Genomic DNA, 20,690 nt, shown 5'->3' on the forward strand with positions numbered 1-20,690 from the left:
GATGCTTTCAAGGCATTTGGGAGATGGTCTTTGCCTCCTGGAGCCCAGCCAAAGCTATGTGGATAATGTTCTGTAGCACCTCAAACTCTAGGCAAATCCCTGGAGCTCACCCTGGGAGAGGTGGCTTCATCTGTGGCCACCCAAAAGTACTTTCCTCCAATGGGCTACAAAGTCTCAGTCAAAGTCTTGGGTGTTGGTCCTCTCCCCACCTTGAGAAGTGACAGGAATCTCTCTTCTTCCCAAGGATGAATGAAGTCAGCCCATGGCCTTTCTAGGCCACTCTGGAAATGGCCCACGGTGGGGCAGTACGAAGACTCTGGGCCCTCCTCTTTATTTCCATGAAGCATTTGGCAAGAGGCGGCAGAGCCCAGAGGCTTCTCCCAGGAACGAGTCTTGAGTGGGACACATCCATTGGGCTAAGAGGAGGCAGGAGAATGGGCAGAGGTGGGCAGGCTTCTGGAGACAGGGCTGGAGCCGCAGAAAGTGTTGAGCACTGGGCCTCCCACTTCATGACCAGGGAAATACCGAGGGGCCCAGGCTCTCCTCATGCCTCTCCTCATCCTGCTTTCCAGCTTTAAGTGGGGATGACAGTAAAGGGCAGACAAAGCTGGTGAAAGGGAAATGGATTGGGGCAGCAGAAAAGAGGGCTCTAGTCAGCTGGAAACCTCTCCCATTTACTGGCTACTCAGAGATATGGAAAAGGAAGGCAGGATGCTCCAGTGGAAGCAGGGGAGGGAGCTGAGGGAGTAGGTGAAGGGGCCCATGGGAGAGTCGATGCCTTTGGTCAGTTCCAAGAAAGCAGGACAATGCGCCTCAGCACCTTGTCCGGGGCAGGTAGGATCCAGGAGTGCCCTGAGAATTGACAATGGAGAAGGCAATGGGGGTGAAGGGGTGAGGGGCAGGACACAAAGGGGATCACAGAAGCACTTTGCCATTTCTGTAGATTTTCAGGATACGGCCGAGTCTCTGCTTTGCCGTAGCCAGGCCCTTTTTGGGACGCTTTCCTGGTCCTGCTTGATTGCTCTGGGAGCCAACTGAAGGGCGCCGCTGGGTCAAGAAGACACCAGGGGCCATGGGTGTGGTGCTGCGGTTTGCCTGGGCCATGCCAAAGGCATTGGGACGAGCAGTACACTCATGGTCAGCAAGACTTCCTGAGAGGGCCTCTTGTTTAGGCTCAGGGGGAGGCAGGGGCGAGGAGGAGGTGAGAAGTTGGGGTGTAGTGGCCAGAGGTGGGGCTGGTACTGCCACGCTGAGATTAGGCTCTTGAGGACGAGGCTGTTCTACCTCCTTCAACAAAGGCTTCTTCTTGATATATTTCTTCTTTGGGGCCTTCTGTAGCTCCTGTGGGGCCAACTTTGCAGCTGCTGCAGCCAAGCCTGTCTCAATGGAAGCTACCCGGGTCCCCTCACGCACAGGACAGTCCTGCTTCGGTAGAGTTGGGGTCACACGGGCTTTAGGACTCCATGGAGCATCATCTGAATTCTTCTTTTTCTTGGGTCGAGATTTCAAAGCAGGGTCATCATCGTCAGACTCCAGGGAAGGGTAAATATACTCTGCATCCTTGAAGCATGCTCCCAAGCTGTCCTGTTCATCGAGACTGGCGTTCTCCTCCTCCTCCTCGCTCTCGGTTCTCCAGTATGATGGCCGCTTGATGGGCCACTTCCCTGGGATGCGCTGGGAAGCAGGACTGCTAGACGCTGTGCCCAGCCCACTGCTGGAACTCCCACGGCTTCGCTCCTGCCCCCCGGGCCAACAGGCCTGCAGGCTGGAGGTAGCTGGCGAGGATGATGAGGACTGCGGGTTGGCCATGCACAGCATGCCCTGGATGGCCTCCTGAGTGCTGGGAGAGGCAGGGGCCTCGGTGAGGGCAGCATAGTCAGGTCCCCCCACCTGCCTGCTGGCCTTGAGCAGATCAAGAGTTCCACCAGCTCCACTCCCATTTCCAAGCTTGCCTTCGACCCCTTCTACCATGTCCTCATCTGCTGTATAGTCCTCCTCAATGTCAAACTCAACTTCTCCTGGTTCACGAATTCGGTTGGGGTCAGAGCAAGGCTTCGCACGGGGCAACTTTCGGGGAAATTTTGGTCTTATTATCAGAGTCGCCTTCTCCTTTCCCAGTCTCTCATCAATCTGCAGTTCATCATCTGAATCCAAGTCAAATTCATCCTCCATCACCTGTTCTGCCACCAGCCTAGCCTTGTCTACCTTCTTTGCGATCTTGGCTCGCCGAGACTTGGATAAGCTCTTTACCCTCTTGGCACTGCCATTAGACGTCAACAGGGCCAGCCGGACCTCATTCCCATCAAGGTGCAAGTCTGGCGAGTCATCATCTGAGTCATTCAAGCAGGTGCCAGTGATGTTGAACTTTGCTTTCTGGGAACAGCCTGTCTTCAGTGCCTGATGACTGTATGTGTCCATGAGATTATAGCTCAGTTGGCCAGCAGGCCCCAAGGCTGAGCTCTCCTTGCCCTTTCGCTCTGCCTTCTTGAAGAATTCCTTGGGCTTCAGGCCTTTCTTCTTTGAACCACTTTTGGAGGGCAGTGACAGCCTGGACATGGATACTGAAGTGGAATGGGCTGGCCTGGTTAAGGGAATGGAGCCGGCTGGGAAGATCCTCTGCAGCCCAAAGATATTGCTTGTCTTCCCAACGTTCTGTCGGAAGGTATCTTCCACCAGGCGAATCTCCCTAGCCAGATCTTTAATGAGCTGTACGGTCCTCACTGTCTCCGGGATCTCATCCTCGTGGTCTGGCAGAGCTTCTTTCCTTGTCCAGGCTCTAAAGGCCAAGTTCAGGGCTTTACCACCATGGACCAGGTAGGAGGCAGGGTGTCTCCTGTTTTCTCGCAAACCTCGAAAGACGTCCAGGATATGCTTTCCCACATACCAACAGATGGTCTCAAAGTTGGGGAACTTGAAGAGGTCTTCTGTGCTCAACCGCTTCTCAATCTCATAGACTTTGAGCTGCATTTCAATGTTAAGGCTGTGTAAGAAGTTCCCTCCAAAGACAAGGCAGTCCACGGGGGTCAGCACAGCATGGATCCATCCTGCAGGAATGAAAAGTGTCTGTCCTTGCTTCACAGAACACTTGTAGCACTTGTCCACCTGGTCCCCAAAGAACATCTCATTCTGGTTAGAGGAGCTGCTCCAGCATTCAAAGAGAGTCAGGTTGGCATTTGTTGGGCGGATCAGGTAGAAGATCTTCTCACCCTTGAGCACATGGTACCAGACCGAGCTGCCACCAAAGTCAATGTGAAAGTCGGTATAGCTATCCCGCACGCTCATGAGGCAGTACTTCTGCACATTGGGCCTCTCAAGGATACACTCCTCTGGCCACAAGTTCTCCACCCATGAGAGCTTCCGAACAATCTTGGGTGTCTCCACAAGGTTAGAAAGCCTGGTATCAGAGAATTCCAAACTAATGACATTGAGGACTTTCTCCCTCTTCCCGCTATAATAATACTTCACAAAATCACCAAGCTTCATCTTGCAGTCGGCCTGGCGGGTCACATCAATCACATCAATCTCTCTGTCAGAACCAACGTAGTGTTCCACATCCCTCACAGTGAATGATGGTGAGGGCAGCGTCATCCCCAATCCATCCTTCTTCAAGACCAGGATGGGCACACTGAAGCTATTCTCTTCCAGGAATTCCACGCTCAGCTGACTTCCAGTGGGCTTCAGAATCACTTCATCTGAGCTGTCAAAGGTCCTACTCCGAAGCTCTCCAATGAACGTAGGGCTTCCCGTCTTCACTGGCTTCCCCTTGTGTGTATCATGGCCTTTTGAAGATACACAGCGTTTTTTCATGATGGGGGGCCCATGGAAGACCTCACAATTGGGGCAGTGGTAGAGGTCAATGTCATCAGCCTTCTCCTCTTCAACACCAACACAACTGCCATGAAACCAGTCCTGGCACGTGTCACACTGGATCATGAAGCGGGTGACATCGTAAGGAAGCCGACAGAGGCAATACACCGGTCCCGAGGCCATCTTCGCCTGGCCTTGGAGCGTCCTGCGGTGGGCCAGGCTCTCAGCGTCCAAGGGAGCGGGAGGCGGCAGCACGCACTCTCTCTGGACGAAGGGAGAATCTCTTCACGCCTCTCAAACTGACAGGAACCTCCTCACGCCCCAAACCTGCCAAGAACGTACTCGGTCCGGAACCCTACAGGGACCTCCTCATCCGCAAAGCCGCAGGGATTCCTCACGCCCGCGGAGCTCAGTCCCACCAAAGCGCCGGCGGCCGGGCTCGCTCCGGAGCTGCTCAGCGCCTCGCTCAGCGAAGGTTGGGCGACGCGCACCGAATTCTGGCATCGTCATGGCAACGCGGCGAACCTTTCTCGCCTTGTTCTCGAGCCACCCGCTGGGTCGCGCGGCCCTGGCCGCCCAGCCGTGCTTCAGGGCAGCTTTCTCCACAGCTCTGCCCCGGGCCCGGCCGTCAGGGCCTACTGGAGCCCGCGGCTCGGGCCTAGGCCGGCGGCCGCCAGACGAACAGGCAAGCGGCGGCGTCGCTGGGCCGGCAGGAGATCGCCGCGAGCAAACCAACGAGGAAGGAGATGAACCGGCGGCCCGGTTGGAGATCAAAACAGCCCGAAAAATCGCCGGGAGAAGCCCGGTGGCGGTGATGGGCAATTCAGAGTAGCCAATCTCTCTCATTTTTTTTAATGCTTTTCCATCATTTGAAGATGGCAATAAACAAGGACAATTTCCTGGAATGCCCATTGGGATAAATGGATTAGTCAGTCTTTAAGTGTCATCAAATTCATAAGGACAAGTTGAAGTAAGTAGTCAGATGATACTGGACATTGATTCTAAAATGTGCAGAAAAGGAAAGCTACTCGGGAATACAAGAATGGTTCATTCCTAGTTTTCCTACTTATACAAGTGAAAATACTATGGTTATGATAACACGTTTAGTGGTGGTTCCTTTCTAAGATACTTCTCAAGATACATTCATCTTTTGCCCATTCTTTCCAGTAGGTTGCAAAGCCCATAGGGATTCCTGTGGCTTTGTCAAGAGATGAGTGTATGTCTTTGCAATAACCCCAGCACTTTAAGAGTGACTACTGTAAGTATTGGCTTTTCAGAATTGTCCCATCTTTTGGGCTACTCATTTCCAAAGGAGACTACAAGTGATTTGTTTTCTATTTGTTTTACATACCACGGCAACAATGACAAGATCTAAGCTTTTAGCAATAGGAAGTTTTTTTCCCTAAGGCTTCAGTTAGGATGGAAAAAAACAACGTATATCAAAAACAACATATATCAAAAAACAACATATAATCTCTACTTCAACATAATAGGTGGAGCAGAGGGATTTACAGCTCAGAAAGCCGGAGGTCCACTGACACTTAAGGAGTTCTGCAAAGAAGAAAACATCTGTGAAAGGACAAATAAGGACATAGACCTATATGTTGAAGGCATAAAACATCTTACAGTATGAGAAGGGCTCCTGGGATGAGAAACTTTTCCTTGACTTGCGTGTGTCTAGGGGAGTTAGTCTACTCTGCTCTAGATTCCTAAACAATTTTGTGCATACTTCCATTATATGCTTACTATATTCTATTTGTTATGTATGCTTATCTGTCTCTCCTCCCCATCCCCCTCCTACCCTAACCAGCAGCAAGCTCTTTCAGACAGGGAATCATGTCTGACTACTCTCAGCTTTAGAGCCCAACACACATATAACTTCTTAATTAATATTGCTTGAATTTATTTATGAGAATAGTCTCATTTTGAACCCGAGGCTGGAGTAGTGAGTGTCATTAGTCAACTTTGCACTGATGAAATTTCTTTTTCATGTCCGGAAAAAGAAATCAAAATGTCCGTCAGCCAATTTAGAGTTTTGTTTTGTTTTTTTCTTTATTTGGTGCCCCCCCCCCACCTTTTTTTAAATCACGCTTTTGCTGAATGGAAATATTGCTTTGACGTGATTATGGACACATCCTCTGAAATGGGGTTTTTGATTAAAAGACTATAATCTAAAAGTAGAAGTTAAGCATAAAAGTATAAACTCATTTCCCCTGAGGGAAAAAACATTGCTCATCCAGTGACAGGATTTTCATGTTCAGTCGTTGGAAAAAGGGAAACATTCGAAATCTAGTTTGAGATCATTTTTTGTAACATGGTGTATTAACTAGGAATTCATTAAGCTACCAGTAAAAGAAAACCTAAGTATATATGTATATACATATATATACATATATATGTACATACAGATATATATATATATTGCTTAAATGAAAAGGGGTTTATTTTTCTTACCTAATAAGAAACCTGGAAACATGTGGCTGCTGATGTTAGTTCAGTGGCCCAAGGATATCAGGCCCATGTTTCTATGATTCCCTTAACCTTTCCTTGGACTCACAGGTTAGTTGCCGCAGCTCCAAACATCACATCTACATTCAAGGCAGGAAGTAGGTGAAAGGGTTGTTTCAGCCCAGCCACATCTGTTATATTTTTCTATTAATTAATTTATGTGTTAGTTTATTCATTTATTTATTTAGGCTGTGTTGGGTCTTTGTTGCTGCACACGGGCTTTCTCTAGTTGCGGCGAGCGGCGCTACTCTTCATTGCGGTGCACAGGCCTCTCATTGCAGTGGTTTCTCTTGTTGTGGAGCCCAGGCTCTAGGCATGCAGGCTTCAGTAGCTGTGGCACGCAGGCTCAGTAGTTGTGGCTCGCAGGCTCTAGAGCACAGGTTCAGAAGTTGTCACACACGGGCTTATCTATTCCACGGCATGTGGGAACTTCCCAGGCCAGGGCTCGAACCAGTGTCCCCTGCATTGGCAGGCGGATTCTTAACCACTGTGCCACCAGGGAAGTCCCCACACATCTGCTATTTTTTAATCAAGAAAGTAAAAGCATTTCTATGACCTTCATCAGTGGACTAAGTCTTAATTCGTGGACTACAAAGATGTTACATGGTCATTTATAGATACAAGTAAGTCAGAGGGAAAGAGCTCCAGTGTAAGACAGTAAAGTACTTTGTCCAGGGAGTTGGGAATGGCTATTGGGGAAGCAATCACCAAAGTCAATCCCATAAGGCAATGTGACCTGATGGAAAACGGTGCATTGAATAAATTCAACTTTAACGCTAAATTGGCATAACTCCACTGCTGTTTATCTTTATTTTCTTAGATCTTAACTTCTTTACCTTAAAAACAGAAGTTTTCATATTATTCACCAAACATTGCACACTTGAGAAACAGAAAATGCTGGTAAGAATACAATGATGCACTACCAAACGTGAAATAGATAGCTAGTGGGAAGCAACCGCATAGCACAGGGAGATCAGCTTGGTGCTTTTTCACCACCTAGAGGGGTGGGATGGGGAGGGTGGGAGGGAGGGAGACGCAAGAGGGAAGAGATATGGGGACATATGTGTATGTATAACTGGTTCACTTTGTTATAAAGCAGAAACTGATACACCATTGTAAAGCAATTATACTCTAATAAAGATGTTAAAAGAAAAAGGATACAATGATGGCTGCATAATCTACTTGGTGATAGATCTGAAAGCCCCTTCTTTCTAGAACTTTGAGCAAATAATTTCAACTCTCCTACATATCAATGTTCTCTGCAAATTAAATGGGTCCAAATGGATAATCTCAAAATTCTTTTCTGCTTTACCAATTTATTATTCTATGATTTGTGGTAATAATCTATTAATTGAATAAATGTCTTGAAATCCTGGAGTTTAGAAAATTATTGAAATTAAGAATTAAAAGTGGTACAATCACTGTAGAAAGGACTTAAACATTGATATACCCCATGAGTAAGCAATTACACCCCTCAGTATAAACACCAGAGAAAGTCTTTCACTTGTACACTAATAAATATATATATTAGAAAGTTTACAGAGATACCAATCGTATGGAAAATACCCAGAAACTATTCAAATGCCAAAAAAGTAGGGAATAAATAAATAAATAAGCTGTAGTATGTTCGCCCAATTGGTTATCACAGGAGTTAAAATGAAGTACAGCTAGTTGGAACACCATGTATGGTGTTATAAATATAATATTGAGAAGAAAAAAATTAGTCTCCTAAGATTATATATAAAATTTCAATACCCTTTTTATAAAGTTAAAATAACTAAAACCAAACAACATGTGTATTAGAAATATGTAAAAATATAAAACTAGGTATGCTTTCAAATGGCAATGAAATGATTATTATAGGAGTCAAGGTAGTAATTACATTAGAAGGGAAGAGTGAAGAGTCCAATGGACAAGATGGAAAAGTTTCCCAGGTAATGTTAACTACTGTCAATGCTCTAATTATCACACTGAGTAGTAGATTCATAGATATTTTTATAGGATTTTAAATAAATAAGTAGTTGAATAAATAAATACATACTCGCATACAAAAGGCCAACGGACTGATAGATTATATCAAGAACAAATGATTGGGCTTCCCTGGTGGCGCAGTGGTTGAGAATCCGCCTGCTGATGCAGGGGACACGGGTTCGTGTCCCGGTCCGGGAAGATCCCACACGCTGTGGAGCTGCTGGGCCCGTGAGCCATGGCTGCTGAGCCTGCGCGTCCGGAGCGTGTGCTCCGCAACGGGAGAGGCCACAGCAGTGAGAGGCCCGCGTACCGCAAAAAAAAAGAAAAAAGGATTACGCTTAATCCCTTTCTGTTTACTTAAATTTCAAGTAAAAAAAATTTATAAGTCCATATCATCTATGGAAGTTATTTTAGAAAAGACCTTTAAACTCATGGTTTCATTCCGTATAGAAAACAAATGACGCAAAAATTCACTCACCAAAAATAGTAGAAGTTTTTGGTTATTTAGGATGTCTTCTATTAGACCACCTAGTCATTTAATCAGTGCTAATAAAACAAGGAAGGAAATCACAAGCATACCACACCCTACCCTGAAATCCAGTCCCTCTAAGGATGACAACAGTCACTATTCTCTTTTATCACCAGTCTCATCCCTGTTCTTCTCTGGAGTGAGGTCAGGACAGAGAGATAGGAGCGTCCATCCACCGCATCTTCCTGAGCAGAGAGGAGGTTTTTGAAATGACCCAGTACCCGGTATTTCAAAGCATGTCCTCTACTGGGTGAAATGAGAGATTATCAAGATATGATTTAAACCACGATGAATCCCCAAATAATGAGGAACACAGCAGATGAAGACAGGCAAAGAACAAGACATTGAAATGTACTGACACAGATGCCCAAACCAAAGCAATTCATTTGTTCTATATTACACACACACACACACACACACACACACAACTGTGACATTTACTGTTATAGGCATGGGGGATATACATCAATGAACATAATAAGCTAAGCCTTTGCTCTTTAGAACTTATATTCTACTGGAAAAGACTAACAATATTTAAGTAAACAAATCAATAAACAAGATAATTTAAAAGAGCAAAAGTGAAATGAAGGAAATAAAATCATGTATTATAATACAGACTGAGGGGAAAAAACATTGCTTTAAAGCACAAATGACTTCTAACTTTTTACGATCTTCAATCCATGCAAGCTTTGAGATTGCATCAGTACTCATTAGAACAAAACTGCAGCCCCTTATGCTTATAAAATTGACTTGTATCGACCAAATTCAAGTGTCATTAGTCACACGTACCTGAAGCTACTGAAACCTACTAAAATATGTGGAGAGCACACACTGCTTCACCATTCAGCCACTCTGCAATCAGGCTCCTTTTTAACCCTCCCCTCACCCCTTCCTTAAAAACCTTCAGAAATTGAGGTGACCACCCCTCCTGTAATGACCAGCAGCTCCTGAAGCAGAGTACATTTCTTTTAACAGGCCCCATGCTTCTGACATATCTGAGGGTGATATCCTAGGGGAATTTAAATGTATACATAATTTTTATAGGCATAGATTTAGAAGAGCATATTACATATTCGAATATATATACACATATCTATGTTTGTATGTATGTATATGTATATCCATCCTATCTTGGGATCCCATATTTTGATGAAGTTTCATACCTAACACACATCTTGGGGCATCCATTTACACATGGCTTTGAATTAATAATCATGTAAGAGAATATCTAGACTCCAACAAATGTGCAACATCCGCAAAGTCATTGATTAAATCTTAGTGAGAAGTTTACAAATTCTCATATATAAGTTTGTGGGTTTTTTCAGCTTGTAAGCCTGATCCAGAGCTGCTATCAGAAAATTGACCCCCTCTGTTCTCAAACATGACATCTGCCCTTGATACCGAACATAGGTGGTCATCACCAGCAGAAAAAGAAATTTGATTTTGGAACAGATTTCTTGAGTTTCCAGTTCAATACCTCTTCCTCACTAGGTAACAGGCATAAGTGAGAGAACTGTCCAAAAGATCTACTATACAACCATTGCATCGATCCAGTTCAAGACCAGAAAGATCAAGCAACAAACCACACACTGGAAGCATTTGCATTAAACAATTTATTGAATGCCCAGCCGGTCTGGAAACGCTCTAGTGTCCTGCTGGTTGTAAAGAGTGTTGAAGCCCTACCTTACCTTCCCCAGTTACAAATGTTTCAGACAGAAAACCTTAGACCACGGGAGAGAATCCAAGCAAACGAAATGTTAAAGTCATGCTCATCTGCTAATAGACCCAGACGCTGTCTCTCACCACTTTTGAAAACTCATATTTACAAGTATGACCCACTTCATTTCTAAATCACCGTAGTTCAACCAGTGTCCAGAACCAGGATGTCAGTAGGTTTCTGATACCACGCTTCTCCCTTTCTCTGAAATGGTTCCCAGAACAAGGGTTAGCCCCATTTAACACATTGTATAGAACAGTCTCTCTCACATTGAATAGAAAGGTTAATGCGTCCTCAGGCCCTCAGAGAATCTATAAAAGAGGAAGAACAGCATTATGAGGGGTTGGGATTATTCCGCTAGGGATGCTTTCAGGGCTTAATTTTTCCATGGTAGAAACAAAATCTCTTGTTTCCAAAGCAAGATGTCAACATGATTTTTAGCTGTCAACCACTTTTTGTGCAAGAAGCTCAGTTTTACATAGCAATCACTTTTTTGTGCAAGGAATTCAATACTTATCCTTCTCTTTCACTATAATAAAAGTAAATATATATAAAGCTTTTTAACCAAACTAATTGCAAAGCTACTTAGCTAACTCTCAAATTATTGCAGGAGAGTCACCCAAACAGAGAGATGATTTCTGTCACAAAATATTTGTAATAGTCGGCTAACATAAGTGATATGTGATTTGTGGACATATGAATTGTTTGCCTTTCTGGGTAACTAACTGGAAATCCTACAGACGTTGATAGTCAAAGGCTTTCTTCCACAAACATTCATCGGTAGTTCATTTGTCTGTAAAAAGTCAAAGGCTTTTTATTTCATAGGGGCAGCTACCTAGTCGGTATAGACCCTGAGAACAAAGCAAAAATGGACTGAATGTCTACATTTTCCTCCTTTCATCTGAGTGTTTGGTCCATATAAATATTTGAGTACACAATGCTTTCTCGGAGTTTTTTAAACTTTAATAAAGAAAAAATTAGTTCTTTGTTTCTAACCATAAGTAATGAAATGTGGCTCCAGGCAACACATCACCAAGAAAGGAGAGGTTATACAACTTTCTGAGAACTCAGTGAAGTAGAGAGCCATTTTGATTACCTGTAACCACGAGTTTCTACTTGGATTGGCTCCTTTTATTTCTTAGGTTCAACTCGCATTTCTCAAAATACCAAATGCCTGATAAAATGCCTTAAGCATCTTATCTCTCTGTGTGGCATTGAAAATGTAGTTTTGAGACTCAAGAACAGTTACCACCTTTCATATGTTCCACCTTAGGTCATAATGGCTCAGGAATAATACTTTGCTGCAGAGAGCTACCATGATGTTATTAATAAATAGCTACTCTGCTGACAAATCAATATTCGGCTCCTAATCAGTATGGGGGTGTTGTTCTCATCTCTTGTTTCTGAAATGCTGAATGCTTACAATTTCAGTTTCAGCCCAAAATAGTATAGCTATGGTTATAGTCACGGAAGTAAGAGGTGTTTGTTTGTTTGTTTGTTTTTTGCAGTAGGCGGGCCTCTCACTGTTGTGGCCTCTCCCATTGCGGAGCACAGGCTCTGGACGCGCAGGCTCAGCGGCCATGGCTCACGGGCCCAGGCGCTCCGCGGCACGTGGGATCTTCCCGGACCGGGGCACGAACACGCATCCCCTGCATCGGCAGGCGGACTCTCACATGTTCACACTGCTCCCTGAGCAAGCGACGGTCCCCATCTTCAGCGTCCTGAGGGTTACGGTGCCTCTTCTTAAGCAGCGGGGGTGCTCGGCGCCTCTTCAAGTCTACGTCAAAACGCCGGGAAACGGCCGCCACCTCTCGCCCCCAAGTCCATCTCCTGCACCCTCCTCTTCCCTCCCTCCCCTGAAGCTTTCTTTTCAGAAAACAAGGAGGCTTAGCCGCACACACCTCATTGACACTGACCCCTACCCGCCCCCCCCCCACCAGCGGAACTGAGCCTTTGTGTGGTTGGGAGCCGTGACACTGCTGGCCAGGAACTGGAAAGCTGGGGCCCAGTCCCGCGCCTTCAAGGAGCCAGTGGGGCTGCCTAGAGCTCTACGCTCCAGACGGTCCTTGTTGGAGAACAAAGTGACAGCGGGGAAGACTCGGGACTCCTAGGGTCGGAGAATGCACGTGGGTGCCCTCGCAGCGGTCAGTGAGGAAACGAAGGTGCATTCCAGTGACATCCTGGGTGTGAATTTCTCCTGCCCGCCTGTGGTCCTGGGCTCCGAAAAGAAACACACCCTTGAGGCAAGGATGTGGGGAGGGACAAGGCACCACTGGAAGCTCCCCTGGACTGGGGACAGGAGACCCCATTAGCTCCAGGCTCTGTGGCTTGGATCACCCCAGGAGCCCGAGCTGCTGCTCGTATTGCTTGCGTCAGCCCACTGCTCAAGATTTCACAGAGGGGTTCCTGCTTTCCAAGAAGAGGGGACGTCTGGGATTCTCTTTGGTTCTCAGCTCAAAGCTAGTTAACATCCTAGTCAGGCCTGTCACCTTTTCGGGGCTCTGCTGAGAATTAGGGCCCACCTGAACTGAAAGACACCCAGACCAAGAGCCTGAGGCAAAAGTCTTACCTTTGCCACGGTTTCCAGGTTCTGCCCCTTCACCTCAAAACCCTCTAAGCATCCTGAAAACCACTGGTAGCCTCCACTAACTGAAGGCTTTTGTGCCAGCTCAATAGTATCCATGGTTACCTTCCAGAGGGGCACAGGGAGGAACCCAGGCTTATAGCAAGGTTTACCAAAGACACGAGGAACATTCCCTCTACCCAAGCGGTAGAAAGCAAGAGATCTCGAGAGGATTCCTAGGGGTTCTGGGCTTTTTCTCTTCCTCTGAAATCAGTTTCTCAATCTGTGAACTGAACATACTCATGTCTGCTTCTCTTTATCTTCCGAGGAAGTGGGAAAAGATCATAAATGAGGGCTTCAACTTGCTTCCTGAACTTCAAGGAGCTCTCAGCCTCTTGGAGAAGAGAATTACAGGAGCATAGTTTGTGAGCACAAGGGATAGAGATTGGTGTGGGAGAACCCTGAGAAAGGGAAAGGGGAAAGAGGGGGCAGAGACAGTGTGTTTGAGGAGGTGACTGGTGACCTTCTTGAAGAAAAAGTTAGACAGTTTTCCTGGAGCCATGGTGGGGGAATGGTCTCCTTCAGGCAGAGAAGTTAGCATGATCAAAGGCAGGGAGGGAGCCTCCAAGCAGTCCTGTGCTTCTGGGGAATCAAGTCAAGTGACAGGAAGAAGGGAAGTCAAGGGAAGGAGTGCAGAGAGAGAAAGGAGAACAGAGGTAAAGATGTGGGGATTTAATTCTGGTTTTAGACATGTTGAAAGTTACATTACCCTTGAAAATATTGGTATATAAATATGCAGTGCTCACTTTATTTTCAAGTGTCTGTGTGTCAGGCACTATTCTAGATGCTGTGCACACAGAAGGAATAAAACAAAGTCCCAGTACTCATGGAGCTTATACTGTAGTGGGGGTGGGAGAAGAAAATTTATATTTTAATTTAAATATTATATATGTATAATGATTTGTGACTCTAGTTTCTGTGTTAAATGATGAGTTTACAGCTGTGTATCAAAAACAAACACACAACTAGATAATTAACTAAACAAATAGTGTCATGAGTCAATAATGAGTGTTTATAATTCTGAAGCCTGTGGTAAAGTATATGTGTAATGTGTCAGTTATGGTAAGAAAAAAACAAAGGATCACCAAGAAAAAGTAAACTGGGACTAGGAAAGGATAATGGGGGAAGAGCTATTTTATATGGAATACTGAGAAGTCCTTCCTGAGGAAGAGATATTTAAGTAAAGATTTCTTAATGTGAAAGAGCGAGTCACGCATACGTATGTGAGAGAAGGCTCCAGGTAGAGCATAGGGGAAGCATAATTGCCTTGGAACATACGTGGTGTAATAAGAGTGTTTTCTGGGTATTGGGTCAGAAAGGTGGTCAGAAATCCACTCTGGTTGCTCAGTAGAGCACAGACTAGAGGGGAGCAAGGGCCGAGGCAGGGAGTCCAGTTAGGAGCTACTGCAATAATCCCGAGGAGATGGAATAGTGGCTTAGATAAGGGTGGTAGCAGTACAGGTGGTGAAACTGAGCAGATTCTGAATCTATTTTGATGGTAGAAAGGACAGGATTTATTGATAGACTGGATGTGTTGTGCAAGAAAAAGAGAAAAATTCAAGATTACTTCAAGTTTGGGGGGCTAAGCCAATGGAGGCTTGGAACCATCAGCTGAGAGAGGAACAATCGATTGAGGAATAGGTTTGGGAAAGGGAACTCAAGCATATGCTTTTCTACAAGGATATATTGTACAGCATAGGGAATATAACCAATATTTTATAATAACTTCAAACAGACTACAATAGATAAAATTTTGAATCGCCATGTTGTACACCTGAAACTAATAAAAAAAAGAATTTGCTTTCAACACGTTAAGCTTGAGATGACTGACATCCAAAGGAGAAGCTGAATAGTCAAGGAAGAGGAGGGGACTAAAGATAAACACATACATAGCGCTCAAGAAAGAAGTCTAAATTCGGGATTTTGTCAACCTGTGGGCAATAGTTAAAAACGTCATAGGAAAGTATGTAAAGTGGGTACAATAGTAACCTAAGGATTGAATCTGGGAAATGGCAATATCTAAGTGATTAAAAAGTAGAGTTAAGAGGAACCAGGAGAATGTGGTGCCTTGCAAACCAATGAGATAAAGATTTTCACAGGGGGAAGAAATAAACCACAGCACACAGATTCAGAAAAGGGAGTCCATAAAATGAAGACAAAGAATTTTCCGTTGGCTCTAAAAAATAGTACGTCACCAAATTGCTTATTAAGAACAATTTTGACTGAGTGTTGGGGGAGAAATGGTGAGCTGAGGCAGAAATGGAAAGCCAGGAAATGCAGACAGCCCCTGAGAAGCACTTTCTATGAAGTTTAGCAAAGAAGAGGGAGAAGAATTGGAACAGGAGGTTAGGGGTTGGGTCTTTGTCATGTTTACAAGCTGAGGGAGAGAAACCAACAGACAGGGAGGAGTTTAAATTCAAGACAGAAGGATAACTAACAACCTCAGAAGACATAGAAGCAACAGGCATAAGGGAATAAGGAAGTCAGCATTACACAGAAGGGATAGCTTTGCTCTCTGAACAAGGAGAAAGAAAGGCTCCCTCTGGATATGGATACATCTGTGTATGGTATGTTGGCTGGAGAGCAGGAGTTGAGAGAGATGGTGACCAATGGTCTCAGTTTCTTAATGAACTAAGGTCTGTAGTCATTCACAAAAAGTGAATGAGAGGAGGTATTAAGTAAGGAATTTAAGGAGAGTGAAAAGGCTTTGAATAATCTTTGAAAAGAAGAGAAAGAAGAGAGGAGATAAGAGAAGGGAGAGAAAGAGACTAAAGGAAGTACTAAATGCCCAGGCAAAATTTGAGACCATGAATTTGTAACAGACCATTTTGCATGCTTGTTTGGTTTTTATGGGGCAGAATAGCATATGGATGAAGCTCCAAACTGCCTGGGCTTGCACCATATCTCCCTCGTGTGTCACATTTGATGGATTCTTAGATGGAAATTTTCACATTTAACACCACTGAAATCAAGTTTTATCTATCAAATGAAGGCACCTTACAATCAGAATTGCAATCCTTTCTTTTGCTTTTATCAGATAATGAGATGTCTAAAATTGACGGTGTCTTCTATTTGATGTAATACTTTGTACAAGTTACTTAACCCTTATGAAACTGTTTTCTTGTGTGTAAAATGGGCAAAAATCTCCCTATGGCTAGTGAGGATAAAATGAGTTCATACACGCAAAGCACTTAGAATGGTGCTGCATGTAGCAAAGTGTTTGTTATGTGCTAGTTATTATTTTTCTCCTTCAGTGCTCATCTGACTGAATGTAGGAGAAAAGAACGGTCATGATTATACTGATCCTGTGTTAGAACTTTTTTGGGCAAATGCTGACAAAGGAGAGGGATGCAAAGGAATCAAGGGTATACACAGGTTAGAAAAAAAGAAGAGACGAGGGGTAGAGAGACAAAAGACTGGTTGAAATGAAGAAAACGGAAGCCCTGTTGAAGGGAAAAAACACGTGTAAGAGGAGTAAGAAAGGGGACAGTGAAAGGTACTAGTCGGGAATAGGGATATTCAGGCTTCAGGTTTCAGAGGTGGAGCAGCTCTGTATTCTGAGCACAGCCTCTGAAGTGAGTGGCTGAAGCGAAGTGAAGGTAAAGACCACTGTAGTTGGGCTCCAGCTGTCCTATAGTAAGTAATAATAAGATATAAGTATAATAAGATAATAAACTGAAAGGGTCACCCCAGCTTTATAGCAGCTGAGGGTGTGTGACATTGCCGTCCCAACCAGAAATCCTAGGACAACTCTTTAAAAATATATATTTTTATACATATATATGTATAAAGACTTTAAAAATATATATTTTTAAAAGCCTAGCTAGTGTCTGCTCATTTACTTTTTTTCTCTTCTTGACGATATAATTACTTGGGACTGGAAGTTTTGACCTTTAGTAAAACTTTTTATAGTGCCAGTCTAGAAAATAATGCTTTGATTAAACATTTCTCTTAAAGACAATTTACCAACTTGCACTTGAAATTTAAGTAGTCATCTTATGAATATGTTTATTTAGAAGATCTTAAAAACTATATATTCTGTTGTAACATACATTTAGAATCCCTTGCTTAGGGCAATTTGGAGAGATTCTTGGAAAGAAATATGTATCTTTCATCTGAACCTTACTAATAATTGCAAGAGGAAAATGGCACACTAATTCTTGCATTTCGATAAAAAGAAAGCCACCATCAAACCACTTTAATGAAAGATTTAATACTCTGTTAAACACATAAGTTTGCTTAGTTTGATATCTTACCCTGTGATTTCATTTCCACAGACTAGCCTCTCTCTAACAATGACACACATTTGATTAGCACCTACATTTTACCAAACATTATTTTCATATATATGGTCTCACATTTATTCTCCTCTTTCCCCCCAGTTTGCTGCTAAGGGAATTTCCTTGAGTAAGTTAGTTGGTAAGAATTAGAACATGCTTCTTTTTCCAACACTTAGCTTTACACATTGTCATGTATCTGTCCTAAACAGTGTGCTTGTACAAACACATACACTGACTGTCACCCTCTATTCTCTTCACACTAGTCTATCCTTATTCCCCTATTGGCTCCCCAATACCAACTGGGAGGGAGCATATGGCAGGTACAACTTAATGATAGAATAATTTTAACAAGTTACATCTGGAATCAATCCATTACATCATCATTCTGACTTGTTAAAAAATATTCAGGAAACCAACGGGTCCTTTAAAATGACATGACGCTAAATAACTGGTTTGACTGGCATTTGTCATCCGGAGAGTTGTTTCAGTTTTGTGCACTTGCAGACTAGGCTGAAAGAAGGACTAGTGGAGAAGTAAATAGCAATTAGCTGATGTGACCCATGGGTAGATTTTCTGATTTTTGCCACTTGAAGCAATTCTCAAAGACATTTAAAAGGACTTCCGATTAATTTTCATGAAATTTGAGAGCAGTTATATAGATAGTTTGCATCTTCAGCAGTGCATTAATTTGCAAATGATGGGGCCAGCCTTTAAGAATAGGGTGCTTCTTTAACATTTAGGATCAGATTGTAAAAATAATTACTTTCTCTCATTTTTTTTGCCAAGATAAATCACTTTTATCTCTATAGGAAAGGGAGGATCTAAAAAATATATATATAAATTACATTAGTAACACAACATAAGAAAAAAACAGGGGAAAAAAACCCAACAGAGAAGTCTGTATGATGCTATTGTAACCTGTTTATAAAAAGGCCCTGTATCAGAAATTCACAATCCTACCCACTTCTAAAAATATATTTAGACATGTACAGAAGCGGTGGGCTTGTTTTTAAATTGCCTTTTTGTAAAAATATATTAAAGGTGAATAGAAATCCTCTCTCTCTGCCCCCTATCCAAGCCCCAGCTCTGTGCTGGGGATTGGAGACCAGAGGTAACTCTCTCATCATGTTCTAAACCTTGGTTACAACCACTCCCAACCCCTCCCCAACTCACTTCACTTAGAACCTGAAACATTAAAAAAAAAAAAAAAAAAGAAAAAAAAGAAAGAAAAAGCACACTAGCCTCTTTGGAAAAGCGTAAATCTGAGGGTAAACTTGCTTTTCATTTAAAACACAAAACAACAAACAGCCAGCTCTGAGAGCCCAACTAAATTAATCAGAAACCCAGTCAAATGGAGGTTGGGTTTCAGCTCCACACAACTTTTAACAAAGAAACAGAAGGGAAAGAGGCCTGGAACCAGGGGGGATATGCTAGCAATTAGCTGCCTTTGAAAGATCAAGGGGAGGGGGCTGTTAATGGGCAGAAGGGCTGGGGTCCTGGTCTTGGTTACAGCAGTCAGGGCCTAGTCAGGCAGTTGCCTACACAGGGACACAGGCTGCCCTCCTTCCCTCCCCTCACTACCCTCTGTTGCTTTGGAATCCCCAAGAAAAGCAAAGCTGGGCAGAAACAGAGGGGAGGGGAGTGGGAACCTCACGTGCTAAGGCGGAGGTAGCCAGGCTTTTTTGCCTTTGGTGTGTATAGATGGAGGACTGCTCGGCCCCTGGGGCCCCCAAGATAGGAAAAGGCTATGGGGCTAAGGGACCCCTGATTCCAAGGAAGGAGAGTAAATGTCGGGCTGTGGAGGAAAGAAAGACAAACTGGAGACACGAAGACGACCAGGGAAGCCTCACATATTCCCTGTGGCCTGCACGGTAGCTGTTAAGTTCCCCAGAAGCACTGGGAAAACGAGGTGAAGTTAAAGTGGGGGGTAGAAGACAATGAAGCCCTCCACTTGGGCAGTGCCGAGATGGAGAGAGGGAGACGTTCTCCATCCAGTCCAGGTCACCAGGGAGGCAAGACAGGTGGAGGTGGAGGGAGCTGGGGGAGGGGGAGGGAGGGGGTGGGCACTGTCTGGACAACAGAAACACTCACAAAGGGAAGAGGGGGTGGGAGGTTCAGATGATCTGCTCCTTTACAGGTGGGCATCTCCGCTCCTAGCCTCGGGCTCCCCCCACATCAGCACTCTGCTTGAGCGTCCACCTGACATCTGGGAGTGTAAAGGTCCAGGAGTGAAGATGTGAGTTCTGAAGTCTTCTTCAGACCAAGACCTCAAGGTGGGGAGAGAAGCAGGGAGGCTCCTGATGGAGAACCTGGGGTGAGCTGTCCTGCCACATCCTCTCCAGAAGGTCCAGGCTGTGCTCTGTGGTACGGGTGAAGGGATCAGGCCGTAGAGCAAGGGCTATCTGCTTCAGTGGCAGATGCTTTCAAGGCATTTGGGAGATGGTCTTTGCCTCCTGGAGCCCAGCCAAAGCTATGTGGATAATGTTCTGTAGCACCTCAAACTCTAGGCAAATCCCTGGAGCTCACCCTGGGAGAGGTGGCTTCATCTGTGGCCACCCAAAAGTACTTTCCTCCAATGGGCTACAAAGTCTCAGTCAAAGTCTTGGGTGTTGGTCCTCTCCCCACCTTGAGAAGTGACAGGAATCTCTCTTCTTCCCAAGGATGAATGAAGTCAGCCCATGGCCTTTCTAGGCCACTCTGGAAATGGCCCACGGTGGGGCAGTACGAAGACTCTGGGCCCTCCTCTTTATTTCCATGAAGCATTTGGCAAGAGGCGGCAGAGCCCAGAGGCTTCTCCCAGGAACGAGTCTTGAGTGGGACACATCCATTGGGCTAAGAGGAGGCAGGAGAATGGGCAGAGGTGGGCAGGCTTCTGGAGACAGGGCTGGAGCCGCAGAAAGTGTTGAGCACTGGGCCTCCCACTTCATGACCAGGGAAATACCGAGGGGCCCAGGCTCTCCTCATGCCTCTCCTCATCCTGCTTTCCAGCTTTAAGTGGGGATGACAGTAAAGGGCAGACAAAGCTGGTGAAAGGGAAATGGATTGGGGCAGCAGAAAAGAGGGCTCTAGTCAGCTGGAAACCTCTCCCATTTACTGGCTACTCAGAGATATGGAAAAGGAAGGCAGGATGCTCCAGTGGAAGCAGGGGAGGGAGCTGAGGGAGTAGGTGAAGGGGCCCATGGGAGAGTCGATGCCTTTGGTCAGTTCCAAGAAAGCAGGACAATGCGCCTCAGCACCTTGTCCGGGGCAGGTAGG

The 20,690-nt window shown here is 44.8% G+C and overlaps 1 protein-coding gene across 3 annotated transcripts; it reads right to left on the reverse strand.

The window, feature by feature from the left end:
• Nucleotides 1–915: 915 nt before the first annotated feature.
• Nucleotides 916–4,005, reverse strand: LOC132495057 (histone lysine demethylase PHF8-like). 3 transcript variants are annotated; one of them, XM_060106634.1, is made up of 2 exons: nt 2,650–3,990; nt 916–2,364 (listed from the first exon to the last, which is right to left on the reverse strand). In XM_060106634.1, the coding sequence occupies exons 1-2, from the start codon at nt 3,988–3,990 to the stop codon at nt 916–918; spliced, it is 2,790 nt and encodes a 929-aa protein (XP_059962617.1). The 3 variants fall into 3 exon arrangements, with proteins under 3 accessions (XP_059962617.1, XP_059962616.1, XP_059962618.1); XM_060106633.1 differs by having other exon boundaries at nt 916–1,894; nt 1,949–3,990; XM_060106635.1 differs by having other exon boundaries at nt 916–4,005.
• Between the last annotated feature and the right edge of the window lie 16,685 nt (nt 4,006–20,690).

This window comes from Mesoplodon densirostris, chromosome 8 (genome assembly GCF_025265405.1).
Source record: "Mesoplodon densirostris isolate mMesDen1 chromosome 8, mMesDen1 primary haplotype, whole genome shotgun sequence".
NCBI classification, from domain to species: domain Eukaryota; kingdom Metazoa; phylum Chordata; class Mammalia; order Artiodactyla; family Ziphiidae; genus Mesoplodon; species Mesoplodon densirostris.

What these genes read in the sequence shown, in the direction of transcription:
- LOC132495057 (XM_060106635.1), bottom strand. Translation starts at nt 3,990, where the DNA reads ATGGCCTCGGGACCGGTGTATTGCCTCTGTCGGCTTCCTTACGATGTC.